Source organism: Melopsittacus undulatus, chromosome Z, assembly GCF_012275295.1.
Source record: "Melopsittacus undulatus isolate bMelUnd1 chromosome Z, bMelUnd1.mat.Z, whole genome shotgun sequence".
NCBI classification, from domain to species: Eukaryota; Metazoa; Chordata; class Aves; order Psittaciformes; family Psittaculidae; genus Melopsittacus; species Melopsittacus undulatus.
The window spans coordinates 35,454,052-35,469,299 of record NC_047557.1 but is presented as its reverse complement, the minus strand read 5'-3'; the positions used below and the strand labels follow the sequence as shown (position 1 = coordinate 35,469,299).

Sequence of the window (15,248 nt, the reverse complement as noted above, 5' to 3'; positions counted from 1 at the left end):
GGCTCATGGACAGAAGAAAGTCAGAAAAAAAGAAAAAACAAAAGAAAAAAACCCCCAAAATTAAGAAAATTAGCATGTTTTCAATGTTCACATGGGTCTTGGTGGAAGGGTATCCTTCAGAGCTGCCAGCTAGCACTATTTAATTGATGTGAGTGAAGTTACATTCTACTCCACCTAAGGGTCTCATCCTGGAAGCTATCTAACAGTATGTAGTTTGTCTATCTGCACAGCAGACTGATAGACAAGAGTATGCCCACACTTTGAGACAACCAGAAGTTATGGGCCAAGTCAGTGTAGTGGTGTAGCATATCTTTGCATGGGTTATGTAGTTCTGCAAAGTATTTTGCTAACCACATCTGCATAGCCTGTGTTTGGCTTAGAGCATGTGTCAGCACTGGTACCTCGCCACAAAAGCAATACAGTTCTGCTTCAGGTTACTCCAGCTTTGGTGTTATATTCAAATTCTATTGGTTTTGTTTTCTTTTTGAAATTATCTATGGGCCCCTGCAGACATGACGAACCATTGTCACTGCACTCCTTGAAGAATCAGAAAGAACTGATCATCTTGAAAGTCTTGTCTAAGCCCATTTATCTTCAAGCTTCTCATTCATTGAGACTTTTTAGGGAAGAAAATTTCCAGTGAATAGGAAACAACTGTTCCTCTAACCCCAGGAGTCCTAGACAGCTGCTACATGACCTTTAGCATGAAGGCTCATGAGATATTCCTGAAAGACTGAAGCTGTGATGGATACCTATAATCTCCATTCATCCTATCGGGACAAGATTTCCTCCTCTGGATTGAAGATATGTGTCATTTTAAAGATGATCAGAAACTCCTTTGAGGTACGAAACCTATTTTAAAATAAACACAGGAGTTACATCTTCACTTCTTAAGAACCTAATGTTGGTCATATTACTACAGCTTCATTTGCTTCCTCACATTTAGTTGGTTTTTTTTGTTTAACTTGACCTCCTATTTGACCCTATGGTAATTCATAAGGTCCACAGAGTTTTGCCATGTTTGAATCCCATTCAAAACAATTGCTATTAATCAACAAACCAGTGGAAAAGATAAGATGAATCCCAGATGTCCTTTGATGGTGATAGGTAGATCAAATTTCACGGGACAAAGAGGGTCAGGCTTTTTAAAGTTTACTTAGAGGGTGAAATGTGGAAGATCATATCTAAGCTGCTATAGATGGAAACAGACGAGGAACCTTAAAACAGTTTACAATATATGTGCTTGTATATTTGCAGAGGCCAAGAATGATTTACTATACCTGGAGCTTTTCCTCTGCTCAAAAAATGACTTACAATTGGACTACTCTGTGCAGCATCTGACAGAACAGCTTATTGAACCGGTTCCATGAAGTACACACAGCATTTCAGCTGCACCAATTTCCCTACTGGGAAAGAAAGCCTGAGGTCCTCCAGTAGAGGCTTGACCAAGACTAAATAAGAACTTAAGATGAAAATACAGAGACTTAGGAGATATATGGTTTTAATGTTAACTCCAGTTGACCTTGAAGCATTGTTGAGAGCCCTGCTTGAATAAAGTTTTTTGCAGCCAGATTTTTCACTAGTGTATTCCTGTGAACTTCTAAATAGGTTAGGATGATGCTTAGCTGTTTAGATACAGAGGGGCTCATACTATAGCTTTCTACGACAACCCCAAGACACTGCAATATTTGACAGAGAGAAGTATGAGAGAAATAATATGAACAAAGTAAATGGGGGAATGCCAGCAGATGCTTCCACTCTGTATTAAATAAACATGGAGTGGAGATGAGGGCTAAAACAGTCAAGTGAAGTATAAATCTAAACCTCCATGAACAGTTGTCGTTAGAAATGTTTATAAAAAGAATTTTGACAAAAAAGCACCTTATTTTCTTCTTTTAAAGTATATACCCATGTTAGAGAGCAAATAATTCAATATGTAGCCCTTCATGCCATTTTAAAATTTTCTTTGTTCATATCTTCTAAATAGTAAGTGAAACATTGACAGCAGATAGAATAACTTATTTTGGCTTGAAAAACTTCTGAATATTTCAGTCAAAAACTAATACAAATACAAATATTAGATTACACTTCCCTAAAAGCACCATAGGTAACACACTGGCAGACTGAAAAGAGATATTAAAATAATAAAAATTATTATTATCAGTAATATCGAATTTAAATCTGTGAGTCATCCACAGTCTTGAAGAATCCTGAGCCGAGTCCTGAAATGCCACTGTGATGGAAGTGATACAGATGTTTGGTCTACAAAGATTCTTTATGTATTTACATTAAAAAGTTGCAGTAGTTTTTAGGGTATTTTTTTGTTCTGCTTGCTGAAAACATAGAAAATCCAGAAGTCAAGGCTGCTAACATTAGGAATATACTAAAATCATTTGGTTTTCAATGCAAATAAATAATTCCTAGATGACACACTGAAGTTTTAAAATGCACCCATTTGGAAATGAGATTGTAGTTAGTAAAGATATTAAAATTCAGCATTTTTATAAACCGACTGTAGTTACAATAAGTGATCTGAGTTTGGAAGAATTGTCACTTATAAAGTAACCAGATGTGAAGTGAATCTGATGTCCCTAAGAACATATGTGTAGTATTTATACCATTTTTTTTTAATTGCAAAATGCAAACTGTGGTGTTTGAGGTTTGACTGCAGAAGACTTCAGATGGTATTTCTAGTACCAAAGGGTAGAAAATTAAATCCTGATAATCATTTTTGTGTCTCTGAAAAAGTTCTACCTGGTGATAATGCTTTTCATATGCACAAGACAATGTTTCTAGAGATTTACACACTTATAAAAAGTTTGACACTTTACAACAGGCTAGCCTTCAGTGCATGGAAAGAAGATAGTGTCATGGAAAGAAGATAGTGTCATTTTGTCAAAAGTAAGGTTGCAAGTATCAGGGCTATTGTGTATAAAATGAAGCATGAGCTGATTAGAAACAGGGATGGAAGTAGCTTGTCTGAATGCAAGCCAAAAAATGGAGGATGTCATCACAGCTGGTATTTCAGCCAAGTGAGAAGAAAGTGAGGTATATATGAAAAAGAGCTGCAGGTGGTGTTTATGAGGTTTGGTGGTCTGATTAATGTGATGTAGCATCTACAAATTTTATCTTAGGCTAACTGCTGTAAACCTTGTTGAAAGAGCTAGTAATGTTGTGCAGCCTCCAGCATTGCTTATTTTCATGTCAAAGAGCAAAATCTCATGAGCTGCTTTATATGTAGCGTTCATCATCATGCTGGCAGGTATAAGCAAGTAAATAGGAAAAGAAAGTGCAGATGAGATGGCAAGACATTCTGGTGCAAAACCTGGAGAAGATCTGGTGACTAGGGACGTGCACAGAAGAAGGAACATAGAGCATTCTAACTTGAAAAAAAAACTAACAAACCACTTGAAAAATCCTATTTGCAGTTTGGAAATATCTTTTGTTTGTTTTGAATAATGTTTAGCACAACAACACAGCTAGATGCAAAAACATATTTTTATTGTATTCAGAGTAATTTTCTAAAGAAAAACAAATTACTCCCTCTCTCTCTATCCCATGAATATATTCTAAAATGGCTGGAAACATGCTTGGAGTCAATATGAAAAGTAAGAAGAAAAAAAGCAGATGCAATTCAACCCTAAATCATCTTCAGATTCCCTCATTCCTTCTTTTACTATTTACACATGTGGTTTCATACCCAAAGTGTTTCCAGTTTCTGATCAACACCAGGCAATGCAAGTGGTGAAGATACTGGACTGGATTTGTTCTTTTAAGGACTGTTCAGAAGCTTTATAGACAGCAATATCAACCCCTCTTACAGTCTGTACTACTTAAAATGGTTCAGAATCCCTAGAATAACATAGATTGCTGAAGAAACAGACATGCCACTCTCTCCCCTTGCTTCCATTTTTCTTTATCTCATTCCTCTCCTCCCCTCCACCCTGTAATTTAATTTCAGGATGAATTAAAACCAGCTGTAGCAAAATCTTGCAAATGATAGTGTCTATGAAAATGTGTTCATTGCCAGATTCCAAGAAGTATTCTTCCCATTCTCCAATTTCACCTTTGAAATAAAGAGTTTGCTTTTAGTATGACTCCACATCCTTTCTTTAAGAGGACAGTCATGTAAATAAAAACATGTCAGTTTAAAGAAAGACAGTTTTCAGAACATGAAAAGACTGATTATTTTATGAACAATAATGTCTTCAAGTTATGAACAAACTAATTGCAATGAAAACTCTTATTTAAGGACTTGATGATTTCCACAAGAATAAAGAAGAAATTTTCCACAATGCATGATAGCTAGCTTTATTTACAGAGGAGGAGTGGGGGGATTTGCTTTCATTTTCCTTTCATGTAACAGACAAGTCATCTAACAGATGAAAACGAAGGTCTCACTGAGCCTGAAATTATTGTCATGCTGATTTTCAGAGTCTTTGTGGATGAAATCTTAAGAGGCAAAGTCTGAGTTAACAAAAATACAGTATTCTATGTCTTCTTCATTGAAGAATTCTACAACAAGCCATGGGGTTAATGAGTTGTTTTCAAGCTCCAATTTGTGTGTATGTATCCTTGGACTCTGGAGACAAAGACAGACTTCCATTAAAGAGAAAGCATATGATTTTGTTTTACTATTCTGAAAGAGACAAATAGTACTTCAGTAGTACAGCTACACCATTCAGTAACAGAATGGATTTCAGCAGAGATGTACATCTGGGATTCCCAAATTGCCTAAGGCTTCCACTGGTGCTGCACAAGGTATTTTGAAATGGTGCCTAGCCCCAGAAACATGGGCTGAGAATCACCATGGCTGTGGCAGGATCCTACCACAAGTACTGATACAGGTCATGGTGGCAGTGCCCTCGCACCGACTGATGTTTTGAGTACTGGTGCACATTATCTCAGATTAGTAAAGATGATAAGTGAAAAGGCAGAACATCTCAATCATATTTTTAAAAAAGCAAATACTGTCCTCTGAAATCAAATGTCTATGAAATGGATACAATCAAGTACTTTCCCCATGACATAAAACAGAATTTGGAGGGCCTGGTCAAAGTATGATGCAGTCATAAGCTTGAGATTAGTTTGATTTACTGCTAGTTTTGCAAATTTACTAAAAGGAAGAAATTAAAACTCATTTAATCCTTTTATTAAGAATTAATTCTTTTATGTAGGAAAAGAACAATGTAGCACAATCTACCCTCTCTGAAAAAGGGGTTAAAATCTTAAATGCTGTCCTGGGTCTTCATAAATCAGCAGCACAACTGTCACTGATTTCAGCACAGCAAAGCACTTTTGAATTTTCAGTTTTGATTACTGGACCCAAGAAAACTTGGTACGAAGTAATTGAGTTTTACAGCTGCATGCCTCACTGCTACATTGGAAAGTCTGGAGCCAGTATTGCCAAATACAAGGTATGTAAAGGAATTGCCTGACAAAACTATGCAAGGTTTTATTTTGAAGGAAAACTGTTCAGATGCACATTTCCAAAACAGAACATGAGCTAAAAAATAACATTTTAAAAACTGTTCTTTATCTTGGAAAGTTAAGTTCAGTGATTACAAAATAGGTGTTGTAACACAGGTAAAACTCTGTCCACTAACCAGGGTCATCCAGAAACTGGCAGCAGAAAAGGATGCTTGTTTGTCTCACTGCTTTTAGCATACACAAAGGTCAAAATGGGAAGGTGATTGTCTCAACACATATGATTTCACAAACTCAAACAGAACTGATCAGTTAACTGTAGTCTAATTTAGTCCAATTAGCCTTTAACAGTTTGGCTTTGGTTGGTTTGGTTGTTTTTTTGTGTGTGTGTGTGTTACAACACTCAATTTGACTGGCACAAATCAACATTCATATTCCCTCCACAATTGTGGTGTAGCCTTAGTGCCTCAGAGATGTAATTAGACTATTAATCAACCAGAAGACCCATTTATTGATTCCTCTAGCTGTTGTCAGTAAGTGAAGCAGATGTTTAGACTGATAGGAAGCCAGAGGTTACACCCATAAGAAATTTCAGAGAAAGAAGTGTGAGAAATCTTGCTGCATGGGAGACTACAGCTCGGACAGAAGCAGGTTCTTTCATTGCAAACTGTGGTCTACTGAAGAAAATATAAGGCAAATATGAGGGAATGTATTCAGGTTTTTAACTTAAACTTTAAAACTTTTTTAGACAAAGCATCTATTGAAAGGCTTCTTAATATGTCCCCATCAGGCATGAGAGAGTTTGGCCCAGTGCACGTTTGATTTCATTTTCCATCTTTACTGGTAAAACTGACATTTCTCCATGTAATTTGAGAGCTTTTATTATTCTTGGCACCCAATAAAGCTTTCCGCATGAAAATCTTTATTTCCATTTTCACCAGTGAAAACACACTTTCACTTTTGTGAGCACAGAAGTTAAAGTTTCTTATTTTATTGTATTGAAAACAATATTCACCATATATAAACCCAAGTGAGAGCCTTTGGAAAGGCCAAAATGCTGGTGCAGGCTATTTAAAATTTCTTTTCTAAGACTTGCAACAAAATAACAATGCTGGGAGGGCACAGGTGAACAGAAACATATACTTACTGATTTGTCTTCAGTCCTTTAACAGCTTAATTTTCCAGCCTGACAGACTGCCCAATATAAACCAGCTGGTTACCAAAGTAGTACTGGGAACATGAGCGGTCTTGATTCTGCCAGGGAAGTTGTAAAGAGCAACTCTGAAGTTTCTCTCTATTTGGAAAGGCTGTGACTGCAATTCCTCCCAAACAGTTTTAGCATTATGCTATGCCATAATCTCTCCATTTTTAAAATACACTGACAAAAGGTCCTGTGGCACGAAGGCAATTTAGGTAGCTACAATATTCTCATTGTCATGTTACCAAATTATTTCATTAATATGGCTATGACTGTTGTTCGTGATTATTTGTATCATATCAAAGCTATACTTCACTTACCACATTACTGCACGTCCTGTACCGGATGTTTCTCCCTTCACAGATCCTGTGTCCAAAAATTAAAACCAAACCATTAACAGCTTAATATGAAATGCAAACACATAATACTTACTGTGTCAGCATCTTTCCTACAAAGATCTCTGTCCCCCCCTCCCCCCCCATTTTCTCTGAAGTAAAAGGCTCTCTGTCTCTATACAGGCATACAATTATATTCTATAATTCCTCAGTTTCTGACCTTTGCTTTAAAAATTACTTTTGAGAAGGTGGCATCAGATTATCAATGATGTTGGACAATGGAATTTAGCTGGAAATCAACATCTGAATCACACTACCAATGCTCCATGCCTCCCAGCTATCCACACTGATTTCACAAGGCACAGCTCCACATCTACCCAGGCACACAAGTTAGCAATGACAGTCTGAGCAGCCAGGCTTTGCCTGCTGGGGAGCACCGTGCTGGGAGGAAGGAAATCTGTCTGCAGCAATAGCAGGACTGACTTTTTCCAATTTGATATGAGGGAAGGAGGAAAGCATAAAACTTCTCTCCAATGCACCAGCCCCATGAACTCCCAGATCCCTGCTGCCCAGCAACATCCAAAGAGAAGCTGAGCCCAGCTGAGGTCAAGGAGAGGACTGCCCTGACTTGTGTTCTCCATGGCTCTCCTCCTTTTCACCCCCAGCAGACCCATACCATCCTTGATGTTGGCAGGACTCCCAGAAGAAAGGTCAACACCCAGCTATCTTTTTAGTGTTCAGCAGTGTGTATTCTGAGTATTTGACCTCCATTTGACATGAAGTTTCATGTGTTTTATGAGTTTAGGCAGCATATTCTGAGGAGGTACTCAATCTAATTCAGAATGCAGAGTTTTGATTTTAAAGATTATCCTTCAAAAGAACAGAACTCCTTACATTCTTAAATTCTTAATTTCACAACTTCCCCTTCCCCCTTTCTTTTTCTTTTTTTTTTTTGCTAGGTTTTAACAAGCACATATTTCTTGAGGACTAAATGGCTATCAAGACTGAATTTTTGAATCTGAACCATTTTGAACTATCCAAGAGAAAGGACAAGATCAGCATGCGTTTGTGTTGTTCTTTTTTCCTTCTTTTCCTTTATTCAAAAGATTTTTTCCCATACTGAGTTAACCCTAAAATATACTGAATAGTCCTTTAAATTTTTGAAGTCATCCTTCCTCTCACCTTTATCCACAAGACTTTATTGTGAAATTCTTCCGGTAGTAAATTACACATTTGAGTTCAAAAATCAGGGCAAACTACAGTTTTGCAAACATATCACAGTGATATCACAGATGCTTGGTGACAGCCAGCATGGCTTCACTAAGGGGAAATCCTGCCTGACCAATTTAGTGGCCTTCTATGATGGGGCTACAGAACTGACAAACAGGGGTAGAGCAGTTGACGTCATCTACCTGGACTTGTGCAAAGTGTTCAACACTGTCCCACATGACATCCTTGTCTCTAAATTGGAGAGACATTATTTTGATAGGTGGACCACTCAATGGATAAAGAACTGGCTGGATGGCCTCAAGCAGAGAGCTGTGGTCAATGACTCAATGTCCAGCTGGAGACCAGTAATGAGTGGTGTCCCTCAGGGACTGGTGTTGGGACTGGTTTTGTTTAACGTCTTTGTGGATGACATGGACAGTGGGATTGAGTGTGCCCTCAGCAAGTTTGCCGATGACACCAAGCTGTGTGGTTCGGTTGGTACGTTGGAGGGAAGGAATGCCATCCAGAGGGACCTTAACACACTTGTGAGGTGGTCTGATGCCAACCTCATGAAGTTTAACCATGCCAATTGCAAGTTCCTACACCTGGGTGGGAGCAATCCCAGGCACAGTTACAGGTTGGGGAGAGAAAAGATTCAGAGCAGCCCTGCAGAGAACAACCTGGGCGTGCTGATTGATGAGAAAATGAACATGAGCTGGCTTCAGTGTGCGCTTAAACCCAAAAAGCCAACCATATCCTGGGCTGCATCAAAAGGAACGTGACCAGCAGGTCAAAGGAGGCGATCGTACCCCTCTACTCTGCTCTTGTGAGACCTCACTTGGAGTATTGTGTACAGTTCTGGTGTCATCAACATAAAAAGGACATGGAACTGTTGGAACAAGTCCAGAGGAGGGCCACGAGGATGATCAGGGGTTTGGAGCACCTCCCATATGAAGACATCCTGAGAAAGTTGGGGCTGTTCAGGCTGGAGAAGAGAAGGCTGCGTGGAGACCTCATAGCAGCCTTCCAGTATCTGAAGGGGGCCTACAGGGATGCTGGGGAGGGACTGTTCATTAGGGGCTGTAGTGATAGGACAAGGGGTAATGGGTTGAAACTTAAACAGGGGAGGTTTAGATTGGATATAAGGAAGAAATTCTTTCCTGTTAGGGTGGTGAGGTACTGGAATGGGTTGCCTGGGGAGGTTGTGAATGCTCCATCCCTGGCAGTGTTCAAGGCCCAGTTGGACAAAGCCTTGCCTGGCATGGTTTAGTATGAGGTGTCCCTGCCTATGGCAGGGGGATTGGAACTAGATGATCTTGAGGTCCTTTCCAACTCTAACTATTCTATGATTCTATGTAAATGATCACAAGAAAAGATAAATGAGAAAATAAACTCTATCAGTTTTCCAGAAGAATTATAAGCAGAAATATAACATACTCTGTTATGCACTATCTGTCATATAACGGATGCTACTAAAAGCATGATAGAAATACCACCAATTCAATGCTTTCGTAATGTTATATAATTAATTCAAGTAAATTCTAATTATTGCAAACATGCGCAGGAGTGAAAAGTGTGAACAGAAAAGCTAGGAAACAAAACACTTAGCAATATGTCATGGGTTCAGCTCATGCTCTGCCAGGGAGGAGGGGGAGATAGGGTGCCTGGTCTGGGCTAGTCGGGGAGGTATTCCATACCACAGCACATCCTGCTCGGGGAGGGTACTGGAAGCTGGCCGGAAGGGAAGGGGTTAACACGCCGGGCTGGGTTCGGAGAGGCAACTGGAAGCTGGCTAGGAGGGGAGGGGGGAAGCTCGCTCTCTCTTCCGGGCCGGCCTCGTGGCGGCGGGTGGTATCGTATTCTCCCTCTCTGTTTGTCTCCTCTAACATTGATTTGTTATTGGTACCGGTAGTGATTTCTGTTATACCTTGATTGCTGGACTGATTTTACCTCGATCCATGGGAGTTGTATTCCTCTGGCTCTCCTTCCCATCCCTCCGGGAGTGGGAAGGTGAGGGGGGGAGGGGAAACAAAGGGGCAACTGTGCAGATTTAGTTTAAACCACGACACAATACAATTATAAAAATTGCATTCAGAATAGGCTCTGAATTAAAAAAAAACTCTAAAAAATCCCCAAGAACCCCCTCCACCACCACTATCCCAGTCATTTCTAAGCAATACAGGCAAGCTGGTACAACTACTGTGGTGCAGGCCAAACCTGTTTGTCCTCTACTACATTCAACAGCGTTACTCTTGTTTTACACTGATATGTAGCAGAGAAAAAAAGTATATTATGCAGATTCAAGCAGTCCTACTGCAGCCCTTGTGCATCACACTGAACAGCTTGCTGAATCTTGATACATGTCCCATCTGTCTCTCAATAATGCCATACAACCCAACAGACATCTCTTTGCTTCACACAGACCTGCTGTTAGCACTATTTCAAGTACTCTAATTTATTAATCTCAGAACCACTGAACTGCCAGGGAAATTTAAACTTCCTTTATATCAGCTGCTTCACATTTTCTTCTTTTCTCAATTTCTTTATATTGCCTGTTTTGAAATGAAAAATAACATTTGCTTGTGACTTATTCTTTGCACTAGGGAAAAGAATAGGTACTTTAATTAGAATAATGCCACAGAGCTTTCCAATTTTTAATTCCAATTCACCCTTTTTGGCTATTAGCTGGGTTTGTTCCAGAAAAATGTGGGCAGTTCTGGATGCAGCTAGCAGTGTGATGACTCATGAACACTAGGAACCACTTTTGCAAAACTTTACTTGTCACCCCTCCAAGATCAAACTCTGGGGTTTTGTTGTTTAATATCATTAGTTTCCCAGTTATCAACCGTCAATCAAAAGCAGGCAAACTTCTTTCAGCCTGAGCTGACATATTTTCATAATAGAGTTGCAAAGTACTGCTTGTGTTTCAGAACTGTGCTGCATCAGGACAGTATTGCAGATTCTCTTAAGCTCAAGTACAGATTTTGGATTCAAAATCATGGACTTGTAGGAGGGAAAAAAAATGCAGCTTTTCAGGGACATATATTTTGATTTCTAAAAATAAATTCTGTTTCTGACCCTGTCTATGCTCAAAATATGTAAACTGAAATTACCTAGTGAACTTAATCCTGCTTGACTGAAATACACAGCATCTTACACGACACCAGGCCAGGCTAGGTTTTCTCCTAAGGCAAGTCCCGTATCTCTGTGTGGGTATTGGCAGAATGCCACGGCACAGAGCATTTCAAGGGGAAGAACCACAGCAGAGAAGTGAGACCATGTTATGAGGTACAGTCACTACACATCCCTTCTTCAGGGTCTAAATGAGAATTCAGATAATCAAAGAGAACATAGCCAGTTAGAAAAGTCAAAAGTCACTCAAAATGGAAAATTAATCTTGGAAAACACACAAAGACTGGGAGCAGTAAGAGGTATTCTAGTCCTCTCTGTTATCTATAAACTGCAGGGGATTTTGCAGAGGAAAAAAGTAGCTGAAATTTTGCCTTGATAGGTAATTATTATAATGTGAATATGAAAGAAAAGCAAGCTATTTGGAATCATATTTCATTCTTCAAATGTAGTCACTTTTTTTGCAGTAAAGTTTCTTAAACAGGTTAACAAGTTTTAATATATTAAAATATTCACTTCTCCTTAATGTAAACAACCCAAACTTCTGGTATTTATTTCTCCAGGCTCTGGTTTGTAGAGTGGCTTAGTTCAAGTTTCCCCCCTCAAAGGTCTAAAGTAGATGTGTATTTGTGCTCAGCTAGAGTTAGAAGCCTTGCAATAATCCATGACAGAAAGAATAGCAACCCCATGCCAAAGTTGTCTTTATCTGTAATTACCAAAGACGATGAAAGGAATATGCAGAGGAGGACTTCATTAACTCCTGCCACTCTCAGCAGTCATCAAAGTTTGAAATGCTTTTCTTAAAAAACAAGTCCCCAAGCATCTATGAGCAGAGGTAGGTTATTTTTGTGGATGTGAATTTTGATGCAACTGTTTGCTACAGGGGCTTGAAAGCTGACATAATGTTGAACAATCCTAATCTTCTTTATTTTCACAGCCCTTGACAGTCATTTTCTGGGATACGTGCTGGTTTCTGCACTGTATCTGTGAGAAAAAGTATGCTGTGGGTCTTTCTCCTCCCAGGAGATCTTAGGCAGGAGGTGTCAGTCCTCCCCTCTCTCGGGTGCCAGCAGGCATGAAGCTGTGATACATACACAGTAATACCATCTTGTATCTGTCTTCCTCAATCTCTCTCCCAAATGTTGCACAGTGTTTTATGATCTCCTTTGAATGTCAGTACAATTTCTGGTTTAGTTCTTGTCTGTGGAAAAAAAAAATCTTCGTTCAGTACGTCCTTTTTCCTATAATGAAAATGTGTGGGAAGGCCACAGATACCAGATTGCTATGGAAAAGGAAGACATATCAGGATTACATTGACTTTATGAGTTTAGGTTTCCAAACTGTCTGTTTGGTTCTGCCCAATTTCATGTCAACACCACTCAATTGACAACGATTTGAAAAGATGTATAAAAATGGTGTCACATCAGGTTGGTGACCAGTCAGTAGTGGTGCTGCCCAGGGCTCAATTTTATGGTCAGTGCTTTTCAACATTTTTATAAATCCTCTGGATGCAGGAATCAATTGTACATGGAGTAAATTTGCCAGTGATATTAAATTAGGAGAAGCTGTGGAATCCCTAGTAGGTAGAGATGCCTTCCAGAGAGATCTAGACTAGAGATGGGCAATCACCAACCATATGAAATTTAACAGTAGCAAGTGCTGGATTCTCTATCCGGGATTGAGTAATCCCAGTTGTATGTAAAACTGGGGGATGAGAGGGTGGAAAGCAGCCCCATGGAAAGACGCATGGGTGTTTGGATTGATGGCATACTCAATATGAGGCAGCAGCATGCCCTGGCAGCTGAAAGAGCCAACTGTGTCCTGGGGTGCATCCAGCACAGCATCACTACCTGATCAAGGGAGGTGACTGTCCGAGTCTGCAGTGCCCTGGTGCAGCCCCACCTTGAGTACTGAATGCAGCTGGGGGTGCCTCAGTACAAGGACAACAAACTATTAGAGTTTGTCCAGAGTTTGACCAAGATGGTGAAAGGTCTCAAGTGCAAGACTTATGAGAAGTGGCTGAGGTTCAGCATGGAGAAGGCTGAGGTGTCACCACATGACTGTCTACAGCCTCAAGGGATGCAGTGGAGAGTGAGATGCTGATCTTCTCTTTCTGGTGACCAGTGGTAGGTCATGAGGAAATAGAATGAAGCTGCATCAGGGGAAGTTCAGGTTGGACATTAGGGAAGGGGTCATCACTGAGAGTGGTTGGTCACTGGGATAGGCTCCTGAGGAAGTGGTTGTGACACCAAACCTGTTAGAGTTCAAGGATCATCTTAGTCGTATGGTTTAGTTTTAAGGAGTCCTCATTTTAACAGAGATGGATTCGATGATCCTTATGGGTGCTTTCCAACTTGAGGTATTCTGTGATTCTAAGTCTATGATTCAGACTGGAAAAAAGAAGGCTTATGGAGACCTTACTGCAGCTTTTTAATAGATAAAGGGAGCTTGTATGAAAGATGGAGAAAGACTTTCTACTGAGGCCTGTACTGACAGGACAATAGGCAATGTTTTTAAACTGAAAGAGGGTGGATAAGGAACATAAGGACACAAGAAGTTTTTTACGGTGCAGGTGGTGAGGCACTGGAACAGGTTGCCCAGAGAAGTTGTTGATGCCACATCCCTGGCAGTGTTCGAGGTCAGGTTGGACTAGATCATTTTCAAAGGTCCTTTCCAACCCAAACTGTACAATGATTCTATAATAAAATAAATATTGGCCATCATTTATATAAATAGGATGTGTATGAAGGTAACGAAAAGTCATCATACTGGACTTTAGTCTTTGAAACTCTGCTGTGTATCTAGAGTAAATTCATTGGAACCAAACAAATGGAATATGGCTATACACACGTGGAATATGACTATACTGGATGCTGGGGAGGAACTCTTCATTAGGGACTGTAATGATAGGACAAGGGGTAACAGGTTTAAACTTAAACAGGGGAGGTTTAGGTTAGATATAAGGAAGAATTTCTTTACTGTGAGAGTGGTGAGGCACTGGAACAGGTTGCCCAAGGAAGTTGTGAATGCTCCACCCCTGGCAGTGCTCAAGGGCAGGCTGGATAGAGTCTTGGGTGACAAGGTTTAGTGTATGGGCAGGGGTTGGGACTGGATGATCTTAAGGTCCTTTCCAACGCAAACCACTCTATGATTCTATGATTCTACACATTATATCAAAGGGATGGTGTTAGAAAAAAGAAAGGAAAAAAAGTCTGTTTAATACTTAGCCTAAATCACAACCTGACTGTTTAGGAATTTGAAGGACAAGTAAATAGTGTTTCTTAAAGATTAAGTCTCTTTCTTGGTGATATAATTACAGAACAGCTACTTGTTTATGGCTACCTGATTATTGTTGAAATTGTGTTGAATCCCTTCCAAGATTTTGTTTATACTGTAAGCTATGCTGCAAGAAATAACTAAAGTAACCTAAAGGTAGGTAGCTCAGCTTCTGAGATACTAAGTTGACTATCTGTAGCAGTCGATCCAAAATACCCTAGGGCCTAGAGAAAGCTAATCTATTGGTCTCACAGAGATAAGCCTTTCCTTCTAAAGGTATGATTAGGCTTATGTCACAATTTCATTTTTAGTTCTGAAAGCTTGATGAGTGGAACAGTTCAGATTTGAGAATTTTGTTGGGAATATTATGCAAAAATTATCAGCTTCAGCTCCAGCAGTGCTCCAACACTCAAAGCCCTTACTCTGGGTAGCTTCTGCTAACCTTGGAATTTAAGGTTGACATTATATTTACTGGAACATAAGGCAGATATTGGACTTCTGCTGTACAAATTGCTCAACAAAATAGAGTTTATTATAATTTTTTGCTTCCAAATTCTTCTTTGCATTATTCAGAGTCACTGAATGTTATTTTCTAACAGCTTAGAAACAGCTTAGGCATTAAATGATTCTTCCTAAACTCTCAGTAAAAGATGACTGTCTAGTCCAGTGAAAAT

At 39.6% G+C, this 15,248-nt stretch overlaps 1 protein-coding gene across 1 annotated transcript in view; it reads right to left on the bottom strand.

Moving 5' to 3' along the window:
• The window catches only part of ADAMTSL1 (ADAMTS like 1), a 180,661-nt gene that overhangs the window by 141,383 nt on the left and 24,030 nt on the right, over positions 1–15,248 (bottom strand). Inside the window, 1 exon segment of the mRNA XM_034072780.1 lies at positions 6,946–6,991. Coding sequence (XP_033928671.1) covers positions 6,946–6,991 — 46 coding nt within the window.